Below are 21,475 nucleotides of genomic sequence, written 5' to 3'. Positions count from 1 at the left end.
CTTACATGACCCTAACTATTGATATTAATTTTATCCGAATAATTGATTGAAAGAGATAAAGATTTTATTCTCCTCTATGAGCCTATAACAATGATGGATTTGAAAGCCCCATGGATTGCCACGTTGCTTATATCTTTATAGATGATTTTGCTTTTGATGCATGGATGTATTATGCCACAACAGATTTGCCCCTTATAAATTGCAAGTTTGAGACCAGCCAGAGAATGTATTAAGTATCACCTCTGCTGTATCAAATTAGGGCAAGAGTCATCACAGGTTGTTTGTAGCTGTTTTTTGGCAATTGTTAAAACAGGCTTTCCTCCCATCGCCCTCATGAGAATGATGTGTGCCACAGGTGGAGAGGGAGGATTTTATGAAGAGGGAGGCAAAATTGAAATTATTTCCAAGCCCAGAGGCACAGAAGCCAACTGTGATACCCTATTGATGCTCTAAATATTATCAACGGTCACAGATGGGGAATCAAACCAAGGGTATTCCTGTTGTTATAAGCTCAGTGCCATAGCAGCTGGTGTATTTACCAACCAAACCATTGGGGAAGAATTTTGTTTACGCATTTTATTCCTATTCTGGTTATGTCAACATTATGCCCAGTTAAAGCAATTGTTTTCGGTTCAATGTGACTCATCAGGTAGAGCTCTACAAATCTGTTCTAAAATGCATACAGTACACTGGATATTGATGGCTGGTAAATATTATAATGGTGATGAACTCTCTTCATTATGTAGAAACTGTTTGCTGGAAAAATAATGGTGGACACAGCTCCGAAAGAATTCGCACAGCCCATTGTGTCTGTGCTGGCCAGTAAAGTTCTATCCAGTCTTATCCCACATTCCAGCTCTTAATCTATAATGCTATAAATTTCCTTCCAATATTCTGGATTACAAAGACAACAATCCCAGCCTAACCAATCATTCTTCATAGTCACAATTCTCTATCACTAGTGACTTTCTTGTATTCTCTCTCTAGTGTGATCACCTCTTTCCTGTAATGTGGTGACCAAACTGTACAGTGTGGTATAACCAGTGATCTATTATTCTAGCATATCTTCCCTGAGAGTGGAGGTAGGATGGTTGTTTTAAAAGCAAGTCCAGGTGGGGAGGCAGCACTGAATGGAATCTGGACCTTATTGGTGAGGGCCAAAAGAAAGATGTGAAAGGATGGCCAGTGATAGAGGTGCTCCTCTCCCCATCCCTCATTTCCTGCCTGGCCCCATCAGATTGACCAGCTAACATCCCTTAGCGCCTTCCCACCAAAAAGTTGTATCTGAGTGGGAAGTGGCCAGTAAGTGCCATTAATTGACCTTCGGCCTTTCCTAGCTGACAGTAAACTTGGAAGGCATACAGGAAAGGTGTAGGAGGACCATCAGGGGAGTTTTGCTGACCACCCTGCCTGCAAATCTCACCGACTGGAATCTGTAAAACTCTACCCAAAGTCTCTGCTAATACTGAAACATTCATTTTTTCTTTAAATTCACTCGTGGGACATGGGCATTGCTGGTTAGGCCAGGATTTATTGCATGTTCCTAGTTGCCCTTGAAATTGTGGCAGTGAGCTGCCTTCTTGGGCCACTGTAGGTAGAACTAGGACACTGTTAAGGAGGGGATTCCAACACTGTCACAGCAAGAGAGAAGGAACAGCGATATATTTCCAAGTCAAGATGGTTGGTGGATTAGAGCGGATATTTCCAGGTGGTGGTGTTCCCATGTATCTGCTGCCCTTGTCCTAGGAAATGATAGTGGCCATGGGTTTAGAAGGTGCGCTGTAAGTCCCTTTGGTGAAATTCTGCAATGCATATTGCAGATTCTACACACTCCTGTTACTAAATGTTGATGATTGAGGGAATAAATATTTGTGAATGTGGTGCCAATGAAGGGGGCTGCTTTGTCCCATTAATCATTCCTGACAGATTACCTTTGCCTTTATAGATTTCTCCTGTTATTTTTAGGGATCTATAGACACTGTCAAGGCTTCTTTGTTCCTTTAAACTTCTCAGGTTCTTGCCATTTATTATGTTTTCCTTTTTCTTGTTTGCCCCTTCTAATTGCATCACCGTACACTTATCCTGATTGAATTCCATTTGCTTCTTTTCTGCCCACCTCACTACTCCATTGATACCTTTCTGAAGTCTGTACCTTTCTTCCTCATTATCAATCTCATTGACAATTTTAATTTTAATCTACAGCCCTCCGAATCATGGAAGACCACTGAAAGCTGCCTTCCACTCTCTAACTCATATTGACCATTACCCTTTCCATCCTGTCGCTGAGCTAATTTTGGATTGTGCTTGCAAATTCCCTTCGATCTCATGACCTTGTAATTTTCTGAACATGTGGGACTTTGTCAAAAATCTTGCTAAAATGGATGCAGACTGTATCGTCAGCCCTTTTTGTTACTTATTCAAAATAATCCAACAAATTTAATCTGAGACTTCTCTTAACATAGTCTTGATGGCTCTCCTGTTTTGATCTGCGATTTTTTTTTTATTTATCCTGTTTCTCAAAACTTTTTCTAATAATTGATCAATCATCAAGGTTAGGCTGACTGACCCTGTAATTACTCAGGATATCCTTTCTTCCCTTTTTAAACAATAGCATAGTATTGTCAGTTCACCAGTTCTGTAATACCATGCCTGTTGTCAGAAGGAATTGGAAAATAATGACCAGTTCCTCCTTCCTTGCTGAGGTAGAAGTTGTGGCTGAATTTTAAAAAAACTTCGGAAAACTTTGTCGCTTGATTTGATTTGATTTATTGTAGTCACGTGTACCTAAGTACAGTGAAAAGCTGTGTTTTGCAAGCAGTGCAGGCAGATCATAGTAAGATAAAGACATGCAGGTCTTAGGGTGCTTAGACAGAGGAAGACATACAGGTTACGCTGAACAAGAGATGCATACAGCAAGATCAACATTATTTGAAGTTAGAGAGTCCATTTGTCAGCCTAATAACGGCAGGAAAGGAGCTGTTCTTGAACCTATTGGTGCGTGTGTTCAAGCTTCTGTATCTTCTGCTTCATTGAAGTGCAACCTTTTCAGCTGATTGTCTTGCTCATTCCTGCAAAGTCGGAATGTTCTGCCATCCAATTGCAATAACTTGCTTCCTAAACTTGCATTCTTTTTGAAACCTGGCTGGGCATTAGTAGGTCATGATTTTCTTTTGTGCGACACTGCACCTTCAGAGTCTGAATCGTAATGACTGTTTCCCCACTGTTGGTTTTCCTTTGCTCAGTGTTTCTCTGCAGGCCATCCCTTTGTTCTGGTGGCAATCTGTCATCTTGCAGCTCCTATTACAGTTCCTACTTTGTAGTTTGTGATAATTAACCTTTTATGTTGCTATGGTTATAACACCCCCACTCCCTTGGGTATAATCTGATCTTGAATTGAAAAGGGTGAGTTGAGTGTAGCCACCCTGATTATGTTGCATGTGTTGTCCAAGGGGCCTTTTTCATTCACACTTCCATGTTCCAAGACCAGACTGTGTTGCCATGGTTACACCATTTTCATCTGCAAATGTTGCTAAAATCTACTTTCAGATATTGAATAGATTAGAATGAAAAAGCGGAGGGACAGTTATAATTTATGAATGACATTTAATTGTCAAGTCTACAAGTCGTATTTTTCCTCATGTAGCAATCTGTGCAAGTTTTCTACTTGTGTAGGGAGTGGGTTGGCAGAGCCAAACAAAACAAAGGAGTTTGGCTGCAGGAAGCTAACTACATGACTGAAAAGAGCTTTTATTTAAAGGAGTAGGGGAGGTGGGGGGGAGGTGAAAGTCGTTTGGGAAGAAGGCAAAACAATGTTAGATATCCTGAACTGCAGCCTCCAGCTGACCAAGCAGCCTTTCTCTATTAATCTAAATTAATTCCTGTTTCCTAATGCATCAAACTTAAGTTTCATCCTTAGATCTTTAATACTCTGGCTCGTCTCCTCACAAACCACAACACCAACACCCTGTTCTTCTACCTTTTCCATTCTGGTTTTCTCCCTGCAGCTCTTTGACTTTGGTCTTTTATGCATCTGCTCTGTCTTTCCCTAACTTTGTAAACAAAAGCTTTAGACAGCACTGGGCCTTCTCTCTGCGACTCCTTTGCTAAACTATTCTGCTCTCCCCATCATACCTTGTTTTGACTTGATTTGATTTATTATTGTTACATATACCTAGATACAGTGAAAAGCTCTGTTTTATATGCAGTACAGGCACATCATACCATACGAAATGCATTAGGGTAATAGAGCAGAGCTAAAATTCAAAGTTACAGCTGAAGTAAAGGTGCACAAAGAGCGAGATCAACATTAAATTTAAAATCTGAGAAATCCATTCAGAAGTCTAATAACAGCAGGGAAGAAACTGTTCTTGAATCTGTTGGAATGTGTGTTTAAGCTTTTGTATCTTCTGCCCAACGGAAGAGGTTGGAAGAGATTATAAACAAGGTGGGAGGTGGCTTTGATGATGTTGGCTGCCTTTCTGAGGCTGCAAGAAGTATAGATGAGTCAACGGATGGAAGATTGGCTTGCATGATGGACTGGGCTGAGTTCACAACTCTCTGTAGTTTCTTAGGATCCCAGGCAGAGCAGTTGCTATACAAAGTCATGATGCATCCCGATAGAATACTTTCTAGGTGCATCTATTAAAATTGTCTTTATGGAGGTGCAGAATTTCCTTAGCCTCTTGAGGAAGTAGGGGCACTGTTGTGCCTTCTTGACTGTAGCGTCAATGTGGCTAGACCAATCCAGCCTAAGTGTTTTTCCTTCAACTTACAATGATATTTATGAAATCTGATGGAAATTCCTGCATCTAGAAAACTAGAATAAACAAATCTAAGGCTGCTGGGTTCTTACTTTCACTAAAATATTCAACAAGTTAAAGTTCATTTACTGGAGTGGCCTGGGATGCTGAACCTAAGGAAAATATCCAGTGTGAAAACCCAAGTTAACAACTCCAAGGCAAAGTAATTGAGTGCTGGTGCATTGAAGAATACTGGAGGCACAGATGGCTGAATTGCTGTTCTTTTTATTCATAAACGTTGGACTTAAGAGCAAGAGTAAGCCATTTGGCCATTTAAGACTACTCCACCATTTGATAAGATCATGTTTGAGCAATGGAATTAATGAGGTCATCGTGTCTATAGTTGTGATTGTGGAGAGGGAAAACAGGTTTTTTTTAAAATTAAATGTTAGTCCATGGGACGTGGGCAGTACTGGCTGAGCTAGCATTTATTTGTCCTTAACTGTCCTGGAGACAGTAGGGGTGAGTTGCCACCTTGAACTTTGCAGTCCCCAGGGTGTAAGAGACAATCAGTGCCTGGCACTTATATGGTATGAATGTTACTTACCAGTTGTCAGTCCAAGCCTCAATATTGTCCAGGTCTTGGTGCACATGGGTATGGACTGCTTCAGAACCTGAGCAGTCGCAAATCGCAAGAATGGCAATGGGTTTGTCTTTACTTCAAGAATGGTGAAGAGGTAATGTGGATTTGGTATGATTATTTGAGGTGAACAATGAGTAATGGCAGTGACCGTCAGGCTGTTTTTACACAAAGTGTACACTAGTCTCTAATGTGAGACCTGAGACCACTGATCTGTCTGTTAGACTAAAGGAGTGATTGAGTGTTGGAGACTTTTAGACCTTGGAGAGGAGGGCAGGGGATACAAAATCAGGTACTGAATAGTGGAAGCTTTCATACCATTCTGAATATTAGTCAGAGGAAAGAGAGATTGTGAGGCTTCTGGGAAATTAGCTAGTTTACATCCAGAACCATGCTAACTGCAAAATACCAGAAATATCAGGTAAGCTGGGCATGTGTACAGTAGCAGTCTTTGTAAACTTTGCTAAAATCTTGAATTGCCACAGGAGAGCAGATGGGAATATCTGTCATGAAGCGTGAAAGAAGGCAGGTCAGTAAAAAGGGGAAAGCAAACACATTGGGGTTGCTGTAGGTTACGTTTATGAAGAGTGAATAATTATTCAGTGCCTTGCTTGTCTTTTTGGATCTTCTCTCCCCTTCCCTTGAATCCTGCCAACTCATGCATTATTTTGAACATTTTCACAAAAACAAACAAATGCATCAAAAATATTTAGTGACATTCTCATGGTGAATGGTGAATAGTGACATGCCTCACTGCACCAGGGACCTGGGTTCCAATCCAGCTTTTAGGCAACTATGTGTATGGAGTTTGCACATTCTCCCTGTGTCTGCGTGGGGTTTCCTCCGGGTGCTCTGGTTTCCTCCCACAGTCCAAAGATGTGCAGATTAGGCGAATTGGCCATGCTAAATTGCCCATAGTGTCCAGAGATGTGCATGTTAGGTGGATTAGCCAAGGGAGTTGTAGGGTTGCAGGGATAGGTTGGGGATGGGTCTGGATGGGATGCTGTTTGGAGGGGTGAAATGGACTCGATGGGCCAGGTAGCCTGCAGCCACACTGTAGCGATTGTATGCTACTGTAGAGGAATCCTGGAAATCTGTCACAGATAAATCTAGCAGCCCGTTTGTCATATTCACAAATTTGTGTCTTTGAATTTTGTGGACTTTCACTACTTTTCACTACTACCTATTTGGTGAACAGAAGAGAAAATCGATATCTGCTAGAATCAAGAATTTAATTTGAAACTAAAGTTGAACTTTGGTCTCTAAAGTTTTAGGTCAAGTGGGACTCTTTTGCTGTTTTGAGTCCGCACACTGGCAGCAACTACAATGGCTCGCTGTCATAGATCCTAAAGAAAATTTTAACCATTTGGCTGAGGTTAGGCTTTGTTCTGGGGTTTTGCTATGACTGATCTAGGGTCCTTCTGTTCAGGATATGTCCTGATTGAAGCTTTGCAATTGCGTTCACTCATGTGGTGTTCCTCAAGCTCTGTCGGCCTGGCGAAGGTGTCCACTTCCATCAGAACACCCTGCAGCTCATATGTTCCACTTGCCGCGTTTTCCAATGACAAAGCGAGTTGCAGTGCCTGTGTGAGTTCAGTTAGGCTTCACCTAGTAGGCACTTCTGCATGCTTACATCATTAATCCAACATACCAAGCATTCTGGCAGCATCTCATTAAGAGTTAAACCAAAGTCACACACCTCCGCCAGTCATCTTAATCTCATCAAAAATCCCAATACTGATTCCCCTGATTCTCAAATTGCTGAGTAAAACCGATTGCATCTCAGAATTAGAGGAAGCTTGGGATCGTAATATTCCTTAAATAAATCTGCCAACTCTTGAAAGATTTTAGTATCTGGTGCCTCAGGGAATGTTAGGCTCCTGATAATCAAAAAAGCTGCAGGTCCACAAGCTGCCAGCAGAATTACTCGTTGCTTTCCATCTGCCCCAACGTCATTTGCCTAGAAAAAATAACGCATTCTTTCCACATACTGGCAGGATCAAGCAAATCAAGCTTCCCAAATAATGGCATGATGCCAGAAATGCTTAACCCAACTCAAAGACGACTGTTGTGAGTGAATTTTTTCAGGAGAATGCTTTTTTCCAGTTGCTTCTGAAATGACTCTACAGAGGCCGGTATCCCGTCACCAAGCCACCTTTTGTTTACATGTGGAGAGTCCTTGGCACTGATCCAGCTCTCAAAGTCAACAGGATTCTGACATTCCTATTCTTATCTGTCAGCCAGAGCTCCCTGACTGGATAAGGGTGACAGCCCCAATCAGGGATCTCATATTCTGTGAGGTCCACCTCGCTGACCTCATTACAATTACTACACTGTTGATGGCAAATACTGTCTTATGAGTGCCTAGTTTCAAGCTTATCGATCGTTCTCAATCTCTTCCATTTTAGCAGGGTGGTGGTGGTAGGGGTACATCACACAATGGAAGATGGAACTTTGATTTGATTCCTTGCAAAGACAGTCATGTCATTGGTGAATGTATCTTCATCAGGAAGATTGACAAGAACGAGGCTAAGTGGGTTTTTTCTTTGTGTTGGTTCTCTCAATGTCTGCTGCAAACCCAGTCTGGCAATTATGTTCCTTGGGAATAAAAGCAGAATGTACTGTTCAATTAAAAGGTCAACTCCGTGAACTCCAGTCAGAGTCCATTGAACTGCGTTCCCATTTTTGTCTGGCTGTATGCAGGTGTAGGGGGAGTTTTATAAGGGGATCAGCGGTAAAATGAGTTCTATGTTGACAGTTCACAGATTCTGGCAGCAGGTAAACAACCATTTATTTGTGAGACATAGTCAGTCTTGCTAAGTACAGAAACCTGGCCAGTACTTTCTGTTAACCTGAGGCTGAAAAGACAGGTGAATGGGAAATTTTGTATACTTTGATAAAATGTTTAACTTTTATAACAACTCCAGGAACAGCAGGACTCTAGCATGCTCCCCCAGTGAGACATGACACTACAAGCCACTCATTCCATCACAGAGTGTGGCCACCTACTTGAGAGCCTTGCTACCTTCAATCCTTTTGTTGATGTAGTGCTCAACCTGGAAGAATATGGATTCAGCTGGAGGTCTCTTTGTCTATGTTTGACCTTATCTCTTGAGGTCAAGAGTGAGTGCTGAAGATTCTCAGGGCTATCTATGAGAATTCTCAATTCTCACTGACTGTCTATGTGCTATCACCTCTACATTTGTCCAGAGGTGCTTCTGGATGCAGACGGAGAAGTTAAGTGAATATAATTCACTCAGTTATCCATGACTAATCCATGGAACTGCTGTCTCAACGTTAGCACTAACCCTAACCCTTACCCTCCCAGATGTCAGTGAGGAAAGATTTGCAGGGTGACTGGGATGGACATGTCAACGTTATATTTAGCACCAAGTTTGATGCTGTGTGGTCAGTTCAATTTTCCTGTTTCTTTTGTTTGATACAACTGACTTATTGGGCAATTTTGGAGCACAGTTAAGAGTCAGTCATATTGCTGTGGCTGTGGAGTCACATATAGGCCAAACCAAGCAGGGAAGAGCAATTTCCTTCCCCGATGCTAATCAGTGAATCATATGAGGTTTTTTTCCACCAATTTCTGGTCACCGTTAGTAATGATAGGTTTTTGTTCCAAATTCCACGTAACCAACTGAATTTAAACTTTCCACCTGCTCTGGAGAAATTGGAACTCACAGCTGTGCATCATTCGCTTAAACCTTTTAATAGTCCTATAAAATCACCACCTTCCTACCGTACTGGATGCTGTGTTTTATTGCTATTCTTTTTAAGAAAATGTATCTGAATGTGCTGTCAAAAAAATGCTCATATTTAATCCCTATCCAGAATCTTAAAATTAGTTTAAGATCCCCTTATGGGACTTCAGTCTGCTTAGTAAGCTGGATCTAGTTAATTCAGAAAGAGAGTACAGTGCTCATATTTTGGAATTTGATCTGAAATTTATCTCGGCTGACGAAGAAGATTTTTGTTTAACCCCTCATGGACAATGTGAAATCAATTTGAAAGTATTTTAAAATTTAGTTTGCCAAGTTGTATTTCACACAAGTGCATAATTGCAGTTTTAATATCTTATATTCCTGGTTGCTGATGACTGAATGTACACAGCACTAATGTTGTGTCCTGCATTACAACAATGACCACCCTTCAAAAATATTTATAAGACTGTGAAGCACCATAGAATACGCTGAGTTTATGAAAGACATTATTAAATTTAAGTTTTTGCCTTTTGCTTTGATCTTTTTTTTCTTATAAATGACTCCATAGTCACAATTGGGTTAAAGTATTTATGTAAGGCATGGGCTTTTACCTGGAATTGGATCTATTCCATGTCCGACTTCTATGAATATTGAGTGTTCTATTGTGTGACCCGTCATGCAGAAGAGCAGCACATTTTTTAACAAAAAAATATGCACCTAAAAAGTTCTGTGAAACTTTAAATTTCAGATACCTTAGGAGATACACTTTTTTTTTTCTGCGTGTTCCTTTTATTTTCAGAATGGCTTCTTGTATACCATTTTTAAAAATGTTCAGTAGAATCAGAAGTTCTTTTGCCAAGTCATGGATTTCCCACAGTGTGGACGAAGGCCATTTGGTCCATCGAATCCACACTAAACTTCTGAAGAGCATCCCACCTAATCTGCAGATCTTTGGACTGGGGGAGGAAGCTAGAGCACCCAGAGGAAACCCACTCAGACACTTGGAGAGCTGTGCATACTCCACACAGTTGTCTGAGAGTGGAATTGAACCCAGATCTCTAGCACTGTGAAGCAGCACTGCTAACCACTGAGCCACCGTGCCACCCCAGTGGAATGGAAATTCACTGCTCCTAAGACAGAATTGCCAAGCCAGAAAGAGATTGGTTTCTCTGGAAAATGGATGCTGGTTATCTTCATTCTACAAAGCGATTTCTTCGCAAAACCCAGTGCCACCTTGGGCTAACCTGAATAGTCTGAATGTGTGGGGAATATAAGGACAGAGAGACAACTAGCTGCAAGATGGAGCAGCAGTAATCCTGAATCAGTAAATGTTTTCAATGAGCCTTGCCCCATGACTGAAGTTGTAAAAGAGCTTGGTGCATTGCAAGCTGTCTTTCATTCATAATTTATGACTAACTGGGTTTTGCACATACCTTGTATATTTTACCAGTAGCGTTATTTGGGCATCTCCAGGTTTTTTGGGAATGACTCCTTATACAGATTTTACTGTGCACTTTTGATAAAAATGAATACTTCCCACTTTTTTGTGGAATGGAAGTTGCATTCAATCTTTTTCTGACTTATGTTATGAATCGCAGGAATGTGGAAAATGGGCACCAAAAATAACTGCAAGAAGGATATGCCTGCAGAGTTCAATTTTAAGTCTGCTGAACTCCAGGCAGTAAGACCAATGGCTTAGAGAAAAAGTAACTGAGATGGAAAATAGACCTTGGTGCACTTGGAAATTGCAGTTGCAAATTGCAGTCTCTTGCACACTGCATAACATCTGTATTGCAGCATGGCTGAATAAACTGGTTGTCATTCCAAAAAATTAGCAGTAGATTGACAGAATGTAAAGAACAGGGAAATTGGCTCTTTGAATGTATTAATACTGTTTAAACTTTCTGCAAAGAAGGTCTATTATTGTCACAAGTAGTGGTTTCATTATTGCAATTTGTTTTACAAAAAGCACATTAATTACTGTCTCCTTTGTTATGTTCTCTCTGAAAACCATAATAAGCACGAATAAGTTGTACATCTTAGAAGTAAAATTGGGTGGTTATTGTTTTGCAATGAAGATAAAAATAAGTTTTTATTGATCAGTAATTTCTTACCCTATCTCTATTGGTTTCTTTTCAGAGGTGACATTAAAAGTCCATGTCAGTGATTCAAGTACACATCAGCCCTTGGGTAAAGCCTTCATTGAGATTTTCGCCAACCAGACCTCATTTGCCTCGGGATATTCAGAAGCCGATGGGGTAGCCTTCATCACGTTCCGCTACACCCTTGGAGTTCAGCTTCTCATTGCTGCATCAAAAAGTGGCTACGTCCCAAACTCCTCACCATGGCTAGCCACTAAACTGCCCTGTGAGTTTGATTTTAGTACTGTTTGCGATTGCAAAAGTTCCTTGTTTACGGGTTCTCCTCCACCTCCTCCTTTGTGAATGGGAAAATGCCGAAGGGAAGGGACAGTACATTATTGCTTCTCACCTCATGCATGATATTGACACAAGCATTATAAAAAATGAAGATTCAATTTCTATACAGTGTTCAAATAACACGTTTATCCCTGGATAGGTTAGGTGGGATTTGGTTAGCTGAGTTGGCTTGATAGCTGGTTTGCAATGCAGAGTGATATCAACGTTGCAGTCCTTGTGGTATAGGTGCCCACACAATGCTATTAAAGAGAAAATTCCAACATTTTGGCACTGGGGGAACGGCAATAAATTTCCAAGTTACGGTGGGGAGTGGTTTGGAGGGGAACTTGCAGGAAGTAGTATTCCCATGTATCTGCTGCACTTTCCTTCTGGATAGTCATGTATTCGATTTGGAAGGTGCTGTCTAAGGCATCTTGATAAATTTCTGAAGTGCATCTTGCAGATGGCACTCACTGTTGCTACTGATCATCAGTGGTGGATTGGATAAATATTTTTGAATCTGGTGCCAATCAAGTGGACTGTTTTGTCCTACCTGGTGTCAAGTACCTCACAGCGAGAGATAGTGGGATCGATGCCCACATTCTCCACTTTGGTTTATGGCAGCACAGTGGCTCAGTGATTAGCACTGCTGCCTCACAGCACCAGGGACCCAGGTTTGATTCCAGCCTCAGACAACTGTCTGTGTGGAGTTTGCACGTTCTCCTTGTGTCTGCGTGGGTTTCCTCTGAGTGCTCCGGTTTCCTCCCACAGTCCACAAGACTTGCAGGTTTGGTGGATTGGCCATGTTAAATTGCCCACAGTGTCTAGGGTGTGAAATGCAGAGATAGGGCGGGATGCTCTCTGGGGTGGTCAGAACGGACTCAATGGGATGAATTGCCTGCTTCCACACTGTAGGGATTCTATGAAAGTGTATTCAGTGTTGTTGGAGCTGCACCCATCCAGAAAAGTGGGGAGTATTCCATGATATTCCTGACTTGTGCCAGGTTTTGGGGAGTCAGGCATTGAGCTAATTCTACAGGATACCTAGCCTCTGACTTGTTTTTGAAGCAACAGTATTTATATAACTAGTTCAGTTTCTTGTTAATCATAACCCGTAGAATGTTGATAATGGGGAATTCAGTCATGATAATGTCATTGAATATCAAGGGCCATGGTTGGAAATGGTCATTTCCTGGCACTTGTGTCACATGAATCATGTTGCACAGATCCCATTGGTTTCCCTTCAATATGTCTTTTTAATCCTCTGCCTCCCACTACATTGAAGTGCGGTCCTGACTTCGACAGATGGTGTAGAAGGAGCCTTTGGCACTGTGGCTTGCCCTGTGTATTTGAAGGACTTGGGCAGTCACCCTTTTGGGCCTAGAGGGCCTGCGCCTGCTGAGAGTCTCCACCCCCGGTGATGGCACACCTTCCTCTGCTTGTACTGCTACAGGCAATGGGATTACAGGCAATGAGGTGTGGAGGGCTGGATGTAACTCAACTATCCCAAGAAGAAGCTTTTTTGGAGGCAGGGGGAGGTGCTTTTTTCACTCTCCTCCTGTCTTTGAGTGCCAGCTATCAACACCCTTTCTGTGTGAGGGTAGAGGCACCTTGAGGGGCAGATCTGTGAGCGCCAACCTCTTCATAAGGTAGCTGGGCACAGCGCATGCCTGATAATGCAGGTGGGCACATTGGTCCTTCATTCCAGCTTACCAAGTGCCTCTGGCAAAACTGCCCGATGTTCCTGCTAGTTGACCAAGTCAATCATGGCCAAGAACAGATGTTAGCCTACTGTCTGGGTCTGTGCAAGTGCCCAGTCTCTGGCAGTCCTCTGAGTGCCAGTGACATGGGGAGTTTCTTCCTTATCTATCTGTGGAGACATATCAGGGACGCAGGCACCAGGTTCTGTTCGAGTCAAATCTAGAAAGAATACCCAATGAGTGAAAGTCTCTGAACTTGGAGGGTGCACATGAATGCATTGCCAGTTTATCCTCTGAGAGTTTACTGACATTTTCCTCAGAGGAGCAGATAGAGCTAAGCACTATTGGTGTTGGGTGTTCTGAGGAAGGGTAACCAGACCTGAAACGTTACCTCTGTTTTTTCCTTCACAGAGGCTGCCAGACCTGCTGAGATTTTCCAGCAACTTTGTTTTTCCTGATTTACAGCATCCACAGTTCTTTTTTTATTACTGGTGTTGGCCTCTTTGTGGGGGTTTACTGATTGCTACTAGTCCAGCCTGGGAACCAAGAGAGAATTTGTTCTTTCATATGCACAAAAGCTTCTGCAGATGAAGAATGAGTTGGCAATGATGGCAATGGGAGAGCAGCATAGCACAGTGGTGCCTACCGTCTGCCCATTGAAGTCTCCTTGCACAATGGGGATAGCCATTCTCTTCTGTAACCAGATGTGTTATTTTCTCCTTAAAATGAGCAAGGGGCCTGACATTTGCCACAGACAGACACATAAAACCCCTCCAGTCTTGGACATCTTGGCCCAGTTATGGTCTGGTTTCTCCTGCAGTGAAACAAAGTGAGGGACTGAGTCGATGGAAGTGGATTGACAAGCAGTCAGTGGTGATGCATGAGCAGGAGAGGTGGAAAGATGATTGTTTAGGAAGCACAGAGGAACGGAAGTGTCAGTAGCTTGAGAGTGTGAGATGGGTGTGAACCCATGAGTGGTGCATGCAATACAGAGAGTTGTAGTCTATGAGCCTTGGTAAGATATGCATGCAGTGGCAGAGTTAGAGTGGGTGCTGGCTTTGAGAATATGAGGTGGCAGAGAGATGATGGTGGAACTTAGTCTTGCAGAATGCAGAAGGTCATCGATCTTCCTTCTGCATTGTTGGATATCCCTTTTCACTGGGGTTACCGCTCTGACACATGATACTGCTTGTGTGCAAGCTGGCATGGTGTTGGCAGTTGGAAGTCTGCAGGTAAGAGAGCTTGCCCTTCTGCCCACCATCTCATTGACCAGCACCTCCAGACCCTTGCCTCCCTAGGACGGAGCTAAGTTATCTTTCTTCTGTGACATATTCAGGATTAGACAGTGTAGTTTGGAGTGCAATCCCTGGCTTACTGTATCTAGAATGGTATGCAGCTAGGGTTTAAATATGACACCAGAAGCGTGTAAATCAGAAAGTCTCGCCAGTGGCAAGCACCTGCCTGGCCAGACGACTCCCTATGAAATGTGCCTAACATCACAGTTGCATAATGAATGAGGTGAAAAGTGGGAGAAAATGCATCCCGGCCCAGGACAAACTGATGCCACACAACCTCCACACCACCAGACTTCAGCTGCAAGTGGGAAAATCCAGTCATATGTTAGAGTGACTGGCAAAAAAAATCCATACTAGTTTTCCATTTTTAATTCTTCTGCTTAAAGAGCTAATGGAATATGTTGGAAAACTAATTCTGTAAATGAAAGTTTCTGCTTCAAATTTCTTGAACAAAATAAATTGTACAACCAGTTTTTTTTTTATCAGTCATATCTATCACTGTCAGGAAAGTGTAGCATTTTTGGGGGGATTTACACTCCGTCCAGACATTTCAAGTACAACTTCCCTTTCTCTCTTTTTGGAAGGTGTGATTACATAGTCTCAGCAAAAGAGAACATACAGCAATTTTGTACCCTCAATCTCTTATTTAAATATTTGTAATTAGAGTACAAGCTGTAGCAAGTTTGGCACAAGAACAGGCAGTTGCTAATGAGTTTGGCAGGAAGCATAACATTTAATTCACCCATGTCCTTTGTAGCTTGAACCTGACCTTGAATTTATATTGATTTAGTTCTGTTCAACCTTTTGTTTTTTGATAACTAAGAATTGTAATGTGAAGGAAAATATAAATAAAAATGAGATTAACTTCAGTAAACAGAAGAGCTTTTTTTTTAATTTCTGCCTCAGGATACATGCCTGTGCTGCCTTTGTTTTGCTGTATGGTATTGCATGCTGTGCTTTAATCTGTGGAACAGTTTCATGAGAGTTGCAACAGATACTGGATTCAGTTCTTTGCTACTCCATTCTTCTGGTAACTATGTTTGTGTGCCAGTATAAGTTTTATTTTGTTTCAAGCTAGTTAGAATTTATTTAAAATGTAGCACAGGACTACTAGTGAGTATACCTTCTACAATTCAGAATTCTGAGTGCCTGAAGAAACTGCACATGTAATGTCATGAAAGGTGTAGGATTTTAGATTTTTAAGAAGTGGCCTGTGGATGTTTGTTACTTTTGTTGAAGGGACTTTTCATAAAATAATTTGGAAGTCTCTGGCCTAATGTGTTTGGGAAAAGAGAGCCCTTGGAGTGTTAATGGATTTTTTTTAAAATGGTATCATTTACAACAAGTGGAGTAAAGATTGAAGGTACTAGCTTGTTTTCAGTTTAGAATCAAGAATTGACTTTTTGGTTTAGAAAAAACAGAGATTTGAAACTTTTTATGACAGTTCAGAGAAGACCTAACTGAAGTCAGAAGGAAGTGAAGCCTTTTTTCTAGACAAGGTTTTTTTGCAGCCAATAAGGGAATAAGTTACCTAAGTAGAAAAATTTTGTTCAGCTTCTAGACTAAGTGTGTTTGGTTCAAATCTGCAAGTTATTGGAATCTGAGAACGTCTAAGCTCTAAAATTCCCAGGATACAGACTAATAATAATCAGTTAAGTTGAACTTAATGATTAGATATAGAAGTATAGTTCTCTGGATTTGATTACTGTAAATCAGTTAGTAACAGCAACATCCAGAGGAATCTAGGCATACAGAGCCACAATTCCCTGATAGTGGCAACACAAGTAGATAAGGTGGTCAAGAAGGCATATGGCATATTCACCTTCATTGGTCAGGGCACAGAGTATGGCAAGTCATGTTGCAGCTATTTATAACTTTAATGAGGCCACATTTGGAATATTTTATGTACAGTTCTGGTCACCACACTACCAGAAGGATGTGGAGGCTTAGGAACGGATACAAGATGTTGCGTGGTTTGGAGGGTATTAGCTCTGAGGAGAGATTAGACAAATTTGGTTTGTTCTTACTTGAATGTTGAAGGATGACCTGATTGAAGTTTACAAAATTATGAGAGGAATGGATAGTTGGAGACTTTTTCCAGAGTGGAAATGTTAATTATTAGGGGACATAGGTTTAAGATAAAAGGGGAAAAATTTAAAGGAAATATGTGAAGCAGGATCTTTTATACAGAAGGTGGTAAGTGAGTGAAATGCAGTGCCAGAGGAAGTAGTGGAGAGGTATCCAATAGCAATATTTAAGATGTATCTTGACAGATATATGAATAGGCAGAGAATAAAGGGACACAGGCCATGTAGAGGCAAAAGGTTTTTGGTTTAGAAAGACATTATGTCGGCGCAGGCTTGGTGGGCCAAAGAAGCCATTCCTGTGCTGTACTATTCTTAAAGTGATGTTGCAGATTTAGGTTGTAATATTGTGCTACTCGTTGTTGGATTGTTCTGTTTTTGCGTTTTGTGTAATAAACTACTGTTCTGTTGATAAAGAAATTCTGCATCCTCAAGTGACTATGTTTCCGTGAATAACCACCATATTCAAATGATCCCTGCAGTGGGGAAGCAGGCTGTTTGGCCCATCAAGTCTACACTGACCCCCTGAAGTGCATCACACCCAGACCCACCCCATCCCCGTATCCCTACATTACCATGGCCAATCTACCTAGCCTGCACATCTTTGGACTGTGGGAGGAAACTGGAGCACCCAGAGAAAACCCACACAGACACAGGGAGAATGTGCAAACTCCATACAGAGAGTCGTCCGAGGGTGAAATTGAACCCAGGTCCCTGGCACTATGAGGCTCCTTAAACATTGACTAAAATAAAGTTCAATCAGGCTAGCATTCATTCTGTGATCTATCTTGTTCAATTGTGCCTTCAGCTGGGGTCATAACAGGTAGGGCTGTTGAACAGCATTTGAAGTAATTTAAGAGGGATCTATGTCTCACCTAAGCAAATGAGCACATTAAATGCAGAACATAACACAGGAATGTTGTGGTGAGATTTACTGTGTGGATTGGATTTTCAAGTTGACTTTGAATGTTGCTAAGAGTTTTCTGGGAATAGAAGACATAACAGTGGATTATAGAGTCATAGAGATGTACAGCATGGAAAATTGACCCTTCGGTCCAACGTGTCCATGCTGACCAGACATCCTAAATACATCTGGTGCCATTTACCAGTATTTGGTCCATATCCCTGTAAACCCTTCCTATTCATATACCCATCCAGATGCCTTTTAGACGTTGTAATTGTACTAGCCTACACCACTTCCTCTGGCAGCTTATTCCATACATGCACCACCCTCTGCGTGATAAAGTTGCAACTTAGGTCCATTTTAAATCTTTCCCTTCTCCCCTTAAACCAATGCCCTCTAGTTTTGGACTCCCCTTTCCTGGGGAAAAGACCTTGAATATTTACCCAATCCACGTCCCTCATGATTTTATAAACCTCTATAAGGTCACCTCTCAACCTCTGACACTCCAGGGCAAGTACCCCCAGCCTATTCAGCCCCTCCAACCCCGGCAACATTCTTGTAAATCTTTTCTGAATCCTCTCAAGTTTCACAACATCCTTCCTGCAGCAGGGAGACCAGAATTGCACACGGTATTCCAAAAGTGGCCTAATCAATGTCCCGTACATCCGCAACATGACCGCCCAACTCCTATACTCAATGCACTGACCAATGAAGGTAAGCATACCAAACACCTTCTTCACTATCCTGTCTACCTGCGACTCCAATTTCAAGGAACTATGAACCTGTTCTTCAAGGTCTCTTTGTTCAGCAACACCTTTTGAATAAGGTTAAATTGAGAGAGTTAGCAGATAAATTGAAGATAGAAATTAAAGCAGTATCAAGCGAGGAGGTGATGTTGAAAGTGATTTTGACACTTTTGGAATTAATTTCAGGTTTACCTTCTAAGGTCTCACAGCTAGAATTAGCTCAGATACTGTTAGAAATTGAAAAGAAAACTTGACTTTTTTGTTCATTCACCCAATTGATCAGCGAGAGAGAGAAAAATAAAGGAAACAGAGTAATAGGAAAGGAGATTGAATTCCAAAACCTTTTACTGCACAGGATGCTCATTCACTAATTCCCAAAGTTACTTTGGTCTAATTCCATTGCTCTTGTCAAGTTATAAGTAAGTTCAACTGTTAACACCAACCCTCTGATGTTAAGACATTTATAAGTAAAGAATAAAAAAACTTACATTATACAGGATATCCCAAAGAATGCTATAGGCCATGAAGTGTAATCATTACTGTAGTGGAATGCTGTTATTTTTCTGTATAGCGAGAGGAATAAAAGTACAAAGAGTTAGAAATTACACTACAGCTCTACACTATTTTGATTTGATGACTCATTAAGTAATGAAAGTATTACAAGGCAAGCCTTGAAGAGGATATATTGGTTTTGGATTTGTAGCTTGCATTTTCCAAACCAATACCAGAACTCCAAAAATTATGAGGACAAATTGCACAAAGTATGATTGAATTCCTTGTAGTTTGCAAGATTAATGTCAGCATTTTTAAGCTCTTAATCAGAGTAACTTAAATAGACGGAGAAAAGCATTTCCACTGGTTGTGAAGTTTAGTACTTTAGAAATTAGAAAAAGAGCTTTTCTGGAGTAATGTTAGAAAACAACTCATTAGCAAAAGATGGTAGAGGTTTGGAAATCTCTTCAGTAAATTATAATCAATATGATATCAATTGATAATTTTGAAACCGAAGTCTGTGAGTTTTTGTTACCTCTTGCTATTATGAGATATGGGATAAAGCTGGGTATATGAGGTCAGGTCACAGATCATCACTGAATGGTGTAGCAAGCTCAAGATAAATGGTTTAAATCTGTTCCTATATTTATGTGTGATATAGGAATCTTGAATTAACTGCAAGAATACTGTCATTTTCATCAGTCATTTAACTTGCTTGTTTCAAGAGCCAAAGTGTACCACGATTACAAATGTAAGTGAATTGGTAAAATACTTGTTCCATCTTTATTATCGTGAACACTTAAGCATCAAATGCTTAAACGGTATTTAATTAGACCCTCAAGAAGTTCTGGTTGTGAAAATGCAAACACTAATTATCTGTCTTTTTGCATTGCATGGGGAGGCAATGGCCTAGTGGTGTTATCGCTGGACTGTTGATCTGGAGACTCAGATAATGTTCTGGTTGACCCAGGTTCGAACCAGATGGTGGAACTTGAATAAATATCTGGAATTCAGAGTCTAATGATGACCGTGAATGCATTGCTGATTGTCGGGAAGAAACCATCTGGTTCACTAATGTCCTTTAGGGAGGGAAACCGCTATCCTTACCTGGTCTGGCCTACATGTGACTGCAGACCTACAGCAATGTGGTTGACTCTTAACTGCCCTCTGGGCAATTAGGGATGGGCAATAACCGCTGCCTAGCCAGCGACACCCTCATCCTGTGAATGAAGAAAAAAAATGTCTAAAGCCAAAAGAAGCATGCTTTCAGTTTAATTGTGTGCTGAATTTCAGGCACCAAAATATTAACTGTCGAGAGAAATCAGTTAACGTTTTGGGTTGAGTGACCCTTCTTCAGAACACGATCCAAAATGTTAACTCTGATTTCTCTCCACAGACGCTGGCAGAGCTGCTGAGCTTTTCCAACAATTTCTGTTTCTGTCTCTGATTTACACCATCCACAGTTCTTTTGATTTTTATCAAAATATTAACTCACTGGTAACTATTAACAAAATTTGAAGCAGTGCACGTTTTGGGGGAGCAAGTTGGTGGTTTAGAATAAAACAAAATCTGAAAGAACTTGGAAAATGTGTATTGTAATCCAAGGAAAAGCAGTTATTGTGCTGATGTGGGAATGTCAACACAGACATAGTGCAGGACTGAGTTTTAAGTTGGCAGCTTTGCTGAGATCGCTGAGGTACTGGCTGTTAACAGGATTATTGGTAATTGGTTTAAGTTGGCTTTGTTGTTCACCTCTGTAACAATTGTTAGCTTTGGGAGGGTGTTTTTGACCAGTTTACATTTGTCTTTTACTGGCCTGGCAACAGGAATTACAGACTGATTCGGAGCAGCTGGAACGAGGAGATCAGCAGATTTGATTAGTTCTTCAAAATGATCTTGCTGACCAGCTAACTGATGTACTTCTGTTGGCTCCCTAGAAATATTACTGTTTTCTTATGGAGATGGTGAAAGGAAGAAGATTAGTACTTTTCAAAGCCCATCTTGCTACTGATACTGCTTTTATTTCCTGTTAAATATCGACCATAACAGATTACTTTTATTACTATTATTTAACTACATACTATTACGTTTCAAAAGTAATAGCTGTGAAACACTTGGTGCCTGAAGATTTGACAGGGAGCTAGATTTTTTGAGTTCTTTCTTCATTTTGCTTTAACAGTGGGTACTCACTGATTTGCAGAATTTGCAAATGTCATTAGCCTTTCCCATTGTGCTAGTAATAGTCATGATTTTCTTTCTAAAGCTGAGTTAAAAGCATTAGATCAAAATTTTAGAAGATGGTGTCACATTCTTAACAAGCTGTCCACCAGAGGCCCTAAAGGTGAAAATTTGTTATCAGGCAAACCTTTTTCGCCTTCAAATAAGGCTGTAGAACTTTCTTTATGCCCACATGAGTCACAGAATCAGGTGGCAAGTCATTAGTTTATTGTCTGGAAGATGGCACCTTTGACATCACTTCAGATTATGAGTGGAAATCTGTGTTTATGTGGCTCAAACCAGCAAGTGTCTGACTAAGAACTGAATGTGCTGCTAGCTGAACTAAACTGGCATCCGCGGAGTCTGTGCTTTCAAACGATTGTGTGGACAGCTGCCAAGAGATCTAGCTTGTGATCAGTGAAGAGTGAATTTATGAGCAATGAGGAATAGGTATGAATAAGCTCCTAGCACAGTAAGCAAGCCTGGAAGTCTTGGCATTTGATGAAAGTATTTAACTTGGTGTAAGTGCTA

The 21,475-nt window shown here is 41.1% G+C and overlaps 1 protein-coding gene across 1 annotated transcript in view; it reads left to right on the top strand.

The window, feature by feature from the left end:
• fam171a1 (family with sequence similarity 171 member A1) overlaps positions 1-21,475 on the top strand; it is a 170,983-nt gene that overhangs the window by 100,090 nt on the left and 49,418 nt on the right. The window contains exon 2 of the mRNA XM_048607863.1: positions 11,229-11,456. Coding sequence (XP_048463820.1) covers positions 11,229-11,456 — 228 coding nt within the window. The remainder of the gene's footprint in view (positions 1-11,228; positions 11,457-21,475) is intronic.

This window comes from Rhincodon typus, chromosome 2 (assembly GCF_021869965.1).
Source record: "Rhincodon typus isolate 14 chromosome 2, sRhiTyp1.1, whole genome shotgun sequence".
NCBI lineage: Eukaryota > Metazoa > Chordata > Chondrichthyes > Orectolobiformes > Rhincodontidae > Rhincodon > Rhincodon typus.
This window is presented reverse-complemented; position numbering and strand designations above follow the sequence as displayed.